The 12314-nt window shown below is 40.2% G+C and overlaps 1 protein-coding gene across 1 annotated transcript in view; it reads right to left on the bottom strand.

The window, feature by feature from the left end:
• IQCK (IQ motif containing K) overlaps nucleotides 1–12314 on the bottom strand; it is a 63756-nt gene that overhangs the window by 26314 nt on the left and 25128 nt on the right. The window contains exons 5-6 of the mRNA XM_029576425.1: nucleotides 4620–4672; nucleotides 4135–4212 (exon numbers count right to left, since the gene is read on the bottom strand). Of these exons, the coding sequence (XP_029432285.1) occupies nucleotides 4135–4212; nucleotides 4620–4672 (131 nt within the window). The remainder of the gene's footprint in view (nucleotides 1–4134; nucleotides 4213–4619; nucleotides 4673–12314) is intronic.

Below are 12314 nucleotides of genomic sequence, written 5' to 3' on the forward strand. Positions count from 1 at the left end.
GTCTGCTGTATTAAATGTGAAGCATGTCTTTAATACTGTTCTTCACTGTTTTTTAGTTAGATTCTAGGGGAAAAGTGTATGTGCAACATATAATGTATTCAGCAGAAAGTCGGGGCTGATGTACTTTCCAATACTATGTTTAAATACCTATTAAACGTAGAAAAATGCAAACATAATCCAACATATTGTTCTTACTTCTTTCCTCTCAGACTATTCTTATTACTTTCCTTCACTCCCTTCCAAAGTTAAGAAACAAGAAAGGAGGTTAGATCTCTAAGTCTATAGTATAGGCTCCTCTGTTCCCCTATAATTCAAAAAACAGGCCAGCAAGCAGGTCCATAATCTTTAAACAAAATTAGATGCATCACTTTCTCCACTGCAAACCTATGTCAAAAAGTGTGAACCAAGACTATAGCTGGCTTCACAGGTGATTTCCAGAACCTACCAACGTAGGAAAACGTAGGAACCGACCATGCCAGAGAAATCCCAAGATAGGGAAATCATATATTTAGGATATCACTTCCTTCTAATACCACCAGATGGGTATGAAGGTTCCCTCTTCAAGAGATGCACATTCAAAAGCTAATGGACACAGGACAGAAGAAAAGCAAATACAAGTGGAGAGAGTGAAGGGTTTTATGCTAATGTGAGCTCCTCTCTCCTCAGCCAGGTGAATACTGTACAAGTAAGGGGAGGCAATACCAGTTCTGCAAACCGGTCTGTTTTTCAGGATATCCACGATGAATATACATGAGATATATTTGCATACAATGGAGCCAATGCATACAGATATATTTCATATATCTTCATAACCTAAGAAAAAAATCAAAAAGGGAGGGCTTGCTAATATAAGACAAAAAAAAAAGAGCTGTCCCATACCCTGTTATTTCTAGAAAGCAATGAAGCATAGATAACAGTCTCAAGACTAGCACTATTGTGAAGTCTCACTGGGGATATTTACTGAACAAAGAGAATTACCCGGAAACAAAGGTCTTTCTTGAAACACGGGACCATTTTGGATGTTTACTTTTGTAAGTTTTAGATGATAAAGCAGTGGGTGTCCATTTGAATAAGGGACTAGTAAGCAGATAAGACTCCTTTGCTTTTTTTTCATAGATTGTTTTTATTGCGCTAGAAAATTAAAAAAAGATGGACTTCAGAAAACAATAGGAGCTGTGCCTATGATTACCCAGTGGGTTGGGAAAGTGAAAGCTCTTCTTTTTCCCTCTTTAGCAGTGAGAAGCTTTGCTTGATTTATTGGCTATGCTTCATTACATTCTATAAATAGCCGTTTGGGATGGCTTTTCTTTGCTGTATGTATATTCATTATGCATGTCCTGAAAAGCAGATCTGTTTGTGGCATTCGAGGACCAAAGTTGCCTATCCTACATATAGTATTATCTCGCTGACCATCTTTTCTTGCTGTCATTGAATACAAAATGGAAGTGATCCCATTAGGATCTGTTTGATATATTCTGCTGGTGCAGTGTTAGGTGAAGCAAAGTGCATCCAACCAGCTATAGTCCATTTATCTCAGTAATGATCAGACACCTCTACAGTCTTACCATACTCTGGGAGGGTCATTTTCAAGGCGTTTCCATAGGAAAAACAGGGCTTTTCCCGTGGAAATGGCCGATTATAAGATCGTCTGCCTGATGTGCAGGTAAAATTATGTAATAGGGTATAAGCATTCCTGAGCTATCCACTGCCATTTTGAACATGAAGTAGACCCCCACCGATTTCACCACTACTGACAGGCCGATACAGTACAATGCGCTACGGCGGAGCACACTGTAAACCCGCATTTGGACGCGCTAGCTTTACCCCTTATTCAGTAAGGGGTAATAGCGCGTCGAAAACGCGCGGCCAACCCTCCCCTCCCCCCCTGAAACTAATAGCGCCCGCAACATGCAAATGCATGTTGATGGCCCTATTAGTTATTCCCGCGCGATTCAGTAAGTAAAATGTGCAGCCAAGCTGCACATTTTACTTTCAGAAATTAGCACCTCCCCAAAGGCAGGCGTTAATTTCTGCCGGCAACAGGAAAGTGCACAGAAAAGCAGTAAAAACTTGTAGCTGGATCCAGGGGATACAGTCCTTCTAAGGCTCGTCCTCCTTTAAAATTAGCTTCTGGGGCACCCCATTCAAGATCAATTAATTCTTGAATAGCCTCAGACATGGAATCACCCCCTGATACCCCCCAGCATCTTTCAATGTCTGGGAGATGAGAGCTGGTAACTCATCTCTATTAAAGAAATGCAACGTAGTTCTATATGGCTCCAATCCCAGAGGAATTTCCCCATCCTCCAGGGAGTAAGGATCAGCTTCACCATCGTGCCATCCGGATCCCTACTGGCATGACCCGCATCAGGTCTAGGCGTACTCCGATGCTTATGCAAAGCACCAGGTGTGCAGGAATCTGCAGCCTGCGATCCTGAATTGCTAAGATTGGCTGGAGCCAAGGACTGCACCCCTTGAAAAAATTCCACCCAAGAAAAGGCAGAAGGATCCATGCCAAAACCAGGAGAAACAGATAATACTGGCAGGCTGATGTCAGTGCAGGGGTATATATACTGTGACATCAGCTTTGCTTCATCTCCATCTGCTGGTAGAGGTGCATAACCCACTGGTTGTGGATCCACCTAGCCGAATGCTAAGAAATAAACAATACTGAATACACATATTAACAATAAACAATGCACATATTAAACAATACTGAATTTTAAAACCTCTTGTCACTACTTTATCTACTTCGTTTCATACCTCTACTTTCTTTTAAATACCTTAATCTTCTCAGTCTCGTTCTTTCATAGAAGGAAAAAAATGTGCACCTTGTTAAGATGAATTCATTTGGTCTGTCTGCTCTTTGTGTTTCCAGCCATGCTCACATTTTCTGAAGGCAGTTTCTAAGTATGCTGAATTTTTTTTTCAGATAAGACATTTTCTTTTTATGCCATTATTAATGTAAAAATAGTTCAATATGAAAAGGAGAGAGTCTCCTTAAGAGAACAAACTCTGTACTAATAAGGAAATTCTCCTGAAAATGTTTGCATCCACAGATTTATAGAAAACGTGAGGCCTTATAACTTGTCTTTGCCAGTTAACTATGATTTACAACAACTGAAGAGTAAAAGGGAAAAATGCAAGAATAGTACAGGCTCCTTAGTACTGTCAGGAATCATTAACGGTTAGTGTGGTTTAGGAAAAGGTATTCTAGCTCTTTGTGGAGTCAATACTTTATGAGATGATAATTCAATAAACGTATTTCCTGGGGTGTCATTTGACAGCAATGAAAACGAGATTAATAGGCAGCAGTGTACATTATTTATAGGGGCAGTTTGCCAATAAAGTAGGCTGGAGTCTTTGTATGTTATCAGATCTTTTAAAGGACCAAGAAAACATGGGGGAGTTCCTGAGTTTTTGAGAGCTCAAGGGCTTCTAGTAGTTCTGGACTCCGGTAAACCACAGAAATCACTGCGCAGACTATGTAGTTTCATGAAGCAAACAGACTTTAGCATATTCATTCACATTTCTTGATATAGTACAAGGCCCATTTTCAAACAGTAGCTCAGTGGACAAGATAACTGACTAAATTTACCAAGTTATCTTCAGTTTTTCAGATGAAAATTCACCAAAATCTAGCCAGTCAAAATTTGACAGATTAGATTTTGTGTGGCTAGTTTCCCCAGCTAATGAAAATCACCATCCCCAATCCAATATAAAATGAACAGTGTGGGATGCCTGATCCACCCCTTCTGATCCCCCTCCTACCTGCCTGACATTTAAACAGAAAAAAGTGTGAGGCACTGGATCCCCCATCCTCTCTGCCTGGAATTAAAAAAACAGAGAGTCTGCCGTAGTCCACCCCTCCCCCCCCCCAATCCTGCCTGCCCAAATGCCATCAGGCCTCTTCCCACATTCCCCACTCAAAAGCCCTCAAAGTGGCCCTGGCTAAGCCAAGAAGTACAGGTTTACTGTCCTCCAGCTTGGGGTCCAGAGAGACAGAAACAGAACCTAAGCAGGTTCTTGCTATAACATCAGTTTAGAGATGCTTAAGCTGTTTTCTTCACTTTCCACATCTGAACCTCACCTTCAAACTTCAATAACAAAGAATACATTTGCCATGATACTTACTGCTTCTTTAAACTCTCTGCCACAAACGGGATGCTGAAGAAATCAACAAAGGCTTCACCTTTCCTTTTTGGATTATAGCTGATAACAACATGAGATAACACATTACATTAAACTTGTGAGAAGCTGAAACCCCTCCAACATTCATCTAATAGCAGCAGTGTTCACATCTCCCAGGGGAAGAGCGTACCAGCCCTCTCTGAACATGGACGCCCGCTGATCATGATAAGGGTGCATGCACACTGGGCTGGGATTTGTGGCCTTTGGCCGAGTACTGTTGCTGTGATAACTGGGTCAGCTGGGAAGAGGTGCGTTAGGAATGAGGAAAACCACCTAGGAGATGAAGGCCCATGGTGCTTAACTCCACTAGAAACAAGATTCAATTACATTGGAAGACCAGAGGAGCAGGAGAAAACCAAACGGCCTAGAAAATCCCACCTTTGTGGCCTCTGTTTTGGCAAATAAGCACAGCAACATGGTTAACTTACTTGTAGAGCCACTCTGTAAGGAAATCACATGCAATAAACTTTGTTCTCTTTCTCTAAAGAAAAAAAAAGATGGTTAAGTTATTGCTGTGCTCCTGAATGATCACATGAATTAGCTATTATAAAAGTACACAGGTTTATTAATTACCTTAAATAAATACATATGGCTTTCTACTTTAATTTTATAGCTGACAGACAATAGCTTGGCCAGAGCATACGGGTTTTTATCCATAGAAATCTTATTAAGTCAAATCCAAGACGATAAGTTCAACAAACCATGCTTTAACTCTAGTAATATCATTCCATGGATCTACAGAAAGATTTGGATTACTTTCATGACATCTTATTCATGACGTGCAGTGTCTCCTAATTTGAAAATTAATCTTGAGAAAGGAGCAACTCTCTTGATAAATGCAGTTTAAAGTTTCTAGTGTATGCTTATCCTCAGTTAGAGCAAGATAATTATAGAGAAAGAAAGTATCAAAGTCAAAATACATTTTAAGCATAAATGTTAAGCACAAATCGAGGTTTCATTTAATCATGAAACTCATTCACTTTATAGTAAAATAAAAATACTGTTGTTTTTCTAACTAATACAGTCATTTGGATTCTTTCTTGCTTGATCCTTAAAGCACAAGCAGACAGACATTCCTGTATGTGGATTCTGCCCTTTCCTCTCGGACCTTTTCTAAAACACATAAGCAGAACCAGGGAGCAGGGTACATATGAGTACATTTTTAAAGGGGTTCTGCATGGAAAATAGTATATACGTGCATAAAATTGCCTGTATTTGTGTATATGCTAGTAACATCGAGAGTATGCATGCATTTTCAATTTTGTGCACATATTTTATCAGCACAGAAAAAAAAGGGATGGTCTAGGAGTGTTCCAGGTCTTTCTGGGGTGGGGTCAAAAACCATGAGTGATAATTGCTGTTTTATAAGAGATATAAGCATATAAATTACCAAACTTATTTTTTTACGTCTGCCAATTGACTGGTGCATGTGAAATCAGACTTGTCTGTTGTCTGCAGTTTTTGTTTGGGAGGTAAACTGGTGGGGGTTCAGGGTGAAGTGTTAGAGGGTGTAGTGAACTAGAGATGGACTGGGTGAATTGGTGGCAGTATTGATGAATTGGTGGTATATGCACATACTTTATAAAACACCTGCCTCCGTATAAATCAGGGTTATTACGCATACTTTTTTTTGTACTGAAATTGTGAGCCGGATTTTAAAAGGGTTACGCGCATAAGGTACGCGCGTAACCCTTCTAAAACGGCCCTGCGCGTGCCGAGCCTATATTGCACAGGCTTCCGGCGAGCGCAAAGCCCCGGGACACGCGTAAGTCCCGGGGCTTTCTTGGGGTGGGCGTGTCAGGGGGGGGGGTGCGACGCGATCGGCACGTCATCCGGGGGTTTGTTGGGGGCATAACGGGGTCGGCGCATCATCTGGGGGTGGTGCTGCGGGCGTGGTTTCGGCCCCGGGGCGTACCGGGGGCATGGCCGCGGCATCCGGACCAGCCCCCGGGGGGAGGCGGAGGGAATGGGCAGCGCGTGCAGGGCTCGGCGTGTGCAAGTTGCACAAATGTGCACCCCCTTGCACGCGGTGACCCCGGATTTTATAAGATACGCGCGGCTACGCACGTATCTTATAAAATCCGGCGTACTTTTGTTCGCGCGCGCGCTATGTTTTAAAATGTACCCCTAAATGCGCATATGCTTATAAAATGGATAGAGAAAGTAAGCACTTTCTTGCATTGGAAATATTCATGTGCACTGAAACATTTGTGCGTACTTTCAGAATAGAACAACTTGGTATTTTATAAATTGTGCAGCAGGATAAAATAGTAGGATAGATCTCTGTGTGTCCATTTATGCATGCAAATGCTGTTCCATGAATAAGTTTGAAAGTCAGGCTCAAAATGTGTAGCACAATGGATACAGTGAGGGCAGTTTTAAAGGGACTTCAAAATAGTGCTTCACTTGAGAAATGGCTTTTTAGAAAATTGTGTGACTAAAACACATGTAAAATTGCACGCTTTTATGTGTGTGCTTTCATGGACATAGCAGAGAGGCGTTTCTGAGGTGGAGTCTGAGTGGGATTAGGACTTATTTGTAAAAAGGAATGCATGTAAATGCTCTTGGCAAAAATACACACACCAAATATTAGGTATAATTGCGCATATGTAGCTTTACTGGGATAATTTTCAAAGCATACATGTGCATAACTGTAGTTTGAAAACTGATTTAACTTATGCGCATTTGCCAGCTAACTTATGTGCAATGTTACAAAATTCCCCCTATAATGCTCAAGTAACAAGTTTATGATAGTGCTGTCCATATTAAGGCAGAACATTAAGCTAATCATTGCCTATTTATACAACCAACTGTGTGCTGTAAAGGATTTTGGCATGCTGCATATGTATACATATTCTTGGACTAAGCCATTCTTTGAGAAGAATGGGGAAATAGCGTGAAAAAGACTGCTACACTGATAATTAATCATTAGCTATGTAATCACACACATGTCTCAGAAAACACCAGTGAAGGAATATGCTTCAGCGAGAGAGTACACTAATCACATTTCAGGCGTGGATAGGAGAATAAGGATGTCCAGTTGATGGGTGTCTGGCTTGTTTTCGCCATACACTGATCCTTTCTATCACATTCAAGCTTCGACATATAATATGTTTAATGTGATGTTGCCAAAAAAACGAATCCACTAAATACAATTAAAACTAATTTTTGCTGGGCAGTGAAGCACAGTTCACAAATAACATTTATTAGCCTCATCTTAAGGAGGCTATAAAGGTTTGACTCATGCCACATATTCTGGAGATATGATATTTTCATTCTAATTTCAAGTAAATGTATGAAGTCCTCAGACATAAGACAAAACTGATTCCTGAAAACCGTGTCTTAAGTCAAAACGTTGTAAGTCGAAACTGATTGCTCCATAAGAACAATGTTATAAATGGAGAATTGGTTCCAGCCAATACCCTTTCATCAAAACAATCCAGAATTTTAGTAATATATCATAATGTAAAAAGAAATGACACATTTAAAGCATTACTTGTTTGCGTCTGAAGAGGAAAGTACCAGGGCATGCCTACAGGACATTGCACTGACACTGTTTTGAGGAGGCGAAGTCCTGCTACTCTTCCCACTGACATCACCTCGCCAGGCCTCATGGTCATCAAACACATCAATATAGGCCTGCTGGGAGACACTCGGGTGTCTTAATGTGGAAACAAGTGTTATACATTGGATAATGGGGGTCAGTTTAGAAACATAACTGAATCATTATAGCTCAAAACGTCTTAAATCGAGGACTTCTTTTAATTCTATGTATTCAAAACAGAAATCATATTTTCATCTCGACCATACTAATAAAAATGGCACTACCAACGGCCAGTCATAAAAAGTGGCCAAGGTTTGTGTCTCCAGATATTAATTTAATTAAGCTCTTCATATCTCATTTTTCTGAGCCAGGTGCTTCTAAGAAAATATCTCCTTTAATTGTTTTGAGATAGTTCCTTCCAAGGGGAGTGCACGCCATCATTTTGGGCCTGCTACTGAGAAGGATCTGGAGCAGCTTTCCTAAACATAAGCTTCTTTTTGGGACAGAAAGGAAAGCAGAGATTTTTTTGAAGGGACAGAGATGGCAACCAGATATTGTAGGGCTTCTCCATGGAGAGCTCTGAAAACCAGCATGACTGCTTTAAATCTAATCCAGAATGCTAATGAAAGCCTTTCAGCATGGGGGTAATATAACCGTAATAATGAGCTCCTGAAACAACCGCATTCTGGACAAGCTAGTGCCCTCCTTGAAGAAATGAAGAGCCCTAGCAAACCAGAATTGCTGGTAGTCAAGCCCTGTCAAAATCATTGCCTGAACTACTAACCTTACATTCAAAGGTGGGAAAAGATATTTCACTCTCTTTATAAGGCAGAGCTTGTAGAAGGCAGCAAGAACCACAGATCTAATGTACTGGGTGTTGCATAACCTTTGCCTCCCCTCCTCCCCAGTAGATTATCCCACCAATATAATTTTTGTACCATTCTGTAGGCCATTCAGGCCCAGATTCATCAAAATGTTACAAATATAGCGGAAATTGCACAGGCGCATTACCAACTGAAAAGGTTTTTATCGCACATGCCCTGTGTAAATACATTTTTTTCCTCAAAATACAATCCGACAACAGTGAATAGGACAGGAGCAGGCAAACAATACGGTGGTACAATCTCTGGTGAACACAATGAAGCTTTTATGTCGTCATTTGTTTGCAATCAAGGAAATTTCGGCTGACCAGCAAAGTCTACTGCTAGTAGGAAAAAGCCGACACATAAGTTGACCTGCATTCCTTTAGCTTTGGCATAGCCCCTCTGCACGTCTCAAATCAGGAGAAACACAGGAAATGTCTGCACAATTAGCATTGTGAACCTGCAGATGTGCTTCATAAAACCATCTAGAGAAAGGACTCATTCTCCATTCCTTATCAAGCACATTGGTATAATATAATGAAAAGCTGTATGCATCTCACTTCTGTCAAACTCTTAGGATTATCCAAGCTAATTAAAAATAGTAGATTGAAATATACAAATAGCATTGAATGTTACTATAACTCAGAAAGTGGGGTTTAAATCCAGACAGGGGTCTTCAGTCACAACAGAACTCAATTTTCAAAGGGGTTTTCAAAGTAACCTTTTACAAACAGAATCCTAGAGGCTAAAAAATATTTTTCTTCTCATATTGTCTTTTCCATTAGGAAGCCATAGAATGAGGACACTGATATGAAAAGCAAATTACAAACAGCAGGGAGCTGAACATGCACACAGTATCCTCCTATTTTTAGTCAGGAACTCCAGCATGGGATCTCATTATTTAAATGTCTGATAATACGGAGTTGCCATGATAGCGGAGATTATTAAACTCAAGCTAACAATTATATTTTTTTAAATGAGTTTATCATGTCACATGTGTTTATCAGCAGACAGCCTGAAGGGTAAGTAAGTAGCAATATATGTGATATAATGAAATATGGGCATAATATACACTTATTTCAGGATCTGGCCAGTCACCACTTGTTCCCAATGAACTGTTATATAGATTTTCCTGATAAAGTTATCTTTCCCTTCTAAGAGTAGATACTGCTATATACCTCTACTGTGTATCCAAAAGGAACCATTTTAAACATTGAAAGCATAAGGATTAAAAATCATTACACAACTGTGGTCAGCTATACTGAAATGCTGCCCTTTATGTCAAAAGCATCAAAGGGCTGAGAATATGAAGAAGAGAACAGCATGACAAGGATTAATGAGCTTGGCTTTCAGGTTTAGGTTTGTAGTTGTACTCTCCTCATGCAAAATGTATTGGCGCAGTAATATAACTTCTACAAACAGCTAGCTAGTGAGGGTCAGTATCAAAACAGGCACTATTTTATGCATCGTTATCTCAGGTTACAACAGCAACAGGGGAACAAAGAAAATGTGAATGCGACATCAATCCAGATCCCCAGGAACCCATGTCTGGTTCTGAATCTACGATGAGAACAGATTTATTTGTTTGACACCTGTCATCCATTCTATGCCAGTTTTAAAGCAAAACCAAAGAGGGGCTGTATGCAATGCAAAGTGCATGAAGACATTCTACTTAACAAATACAAACGGAATCGAAATGTGCAAAGAAGCAGACAGAAATAACAGAAAGTGTGAGGATATCAACTCCTTCCTGAAAACAGAAATTGTGTTGCTGGAATGGCTCAGGAATACTTGCAGAAGGTCAGAAGGACGAACGAGAATGCAACGCTAATGCTCCAGGATCTATCCCAAAGCACTGCCCATTCTTTTGGGATTAGAGCACCACAGAAACTGCAAAGGAAGGCCCCCAACTTTAAATTGCAAGATAGTTTTGCACTTTCCTGGGAGATGCGCAAAAAGAGCACATACATTTGCAAACAGTTCTGTGACGATTCATGTTAATTATCACGTACGAAGCAAAAAAAGGTATTTGGTTCAAATGCATTGAAATTAGATAAAGTGGCATTTGTCTGCATTTATTATTCATTGCTTTGTGACATAATATTTCAAAGGATTAAATGCAACTTTCTGCTAAGAGAGGAGAGAGAAACTGAGAGCAATCCCTTTCCTAACCTCAATCCAAAGTAAGACATATCTTAGTCTGTCCATTCATGCATTCTTAGCCTCTCCCATATGCTGTCAAGACTTTTTCCGCACTGACTCCCTCCTGCTTGCTTTCTGCCTCTCAAGATTGGTCCCTGTTGTTCTCATGTTCCTACAGCTTACATAATCAGAAATCTTTCTTCGCAGCCAGTGCAGAGTTGTATTTTTCAGTGAATTAGTTTTACTTCTCAGAACAGGTGAAATAGCAAAATTCTACCCATTTCATTTTGCAAGTATATCAAATGGTTCTCCCAGGCATGTCTCCTCCTCCTGTGCTGCTCCAAATCCTCTCAGCCTCATCTCATGTACTGCTCCAATCCTTCCCTATCACAAACACTAAAGAACATTTCAGAGAGGAAGTGATAGTCCACAGTTCTCATCTCTAGCAAGACAGTTAATATAAGATCTTTCTGATCTCTGTTTTCACTTTAGTTTTCATGCACAAACAGAACAAAGGCAATATTTTTTTGTACCTGCAGTTTCCTCCTACTTCTTTTGGCCTTCAGTTAAATTGGACCCAATAGCTAAGGCACCATCAGCCTTCATTTACAAATTTCCCTGGTGTCACGTTTCAGGGAGATGAATCCTTGGGCCTCTGGCGGACTGATGTGGCTTGGTTCATGCAAGAACAGACCAGGGCTCTGACAGATGGCAGCTGAGGTGTTGCAGGCTATGGTCGGGGCGGACAAAGACTAAGCAGAGACGAGGATCAGGCTGAAGTTAGGACTGGCAGAGTTCAGGCAGAGCAATATCAAAGATCAGGCCGGTATAGCAATCTGAAGGTAAGGACAAGAGGGCAGACAGGAACAGAGCAGGGCAAGCAAAGGCAGGACTGGAACAGAGGCAGACACCAGAAAACAGGCAAGATGACCAGCAGGGGCAAGCATCAGGATCCCGCGTGATTAAACATGTTACCCAAGTGGCAGTACAAATAAAAAACAATTATAAAAATACAATCAAATAACCAATAATCAAATAGAAAACAGAATAACAGAATAAAACAAATTCACATAACATAAAAAAATAAACCAAATGTACAAATCCATCCTTAATAGGAGCACAATATATGCGTTCTTTTACTGATGGCAGCTTAGATGTTGTCAAAAACCTTATTAAATAACCAGGATGTCACAGCCTTTCTGAATTTCAGATAATCCAGAATAGAATGAATTTCAAATGGAAGAGCATTCCATAATGACAGAGCTTGAAAACTAAAAGAAGATTCCCTGCTGGATTCTAAACAAATAACAGATGGGGAAGGAATATGAAGCAACCCAGCTTGAGAAGAACATGATACCTTTGAAGGAGTGTATGGAATTAACAATTTTGTAAAATAAGAAGGAAAATCAGATGAAAGTGTACAAGAGAAAATAAAGCACTTTAAATCGAATTCTATAAATAATTGGCAGCCAATGTAATTGTTATATAGCTGGAGAAATATGATCAAATTTGCGTAGGCCCAAAATCAGCCTAGCAGCCATATTTTGCACCAGTTGAAAACGCTGCAATTGAAT

The sequence above is a fragment of the Rhinatrema bivittatum genome, chromosome 14 (genome assembly GCF_901001135.1).
Source record: "Rhinatrema bivittatum chromosome 14, aRhiBiv1.1, whole genome shotgun sequence".
Taxonomy (NCBI): domain Eukaryota; kingdom Metazoa; phylum Chordata; class Amphibia; order Gymnophiona; family Rhinatrematidae; genus Rhinatrema; species Rhinatrema bivittatum.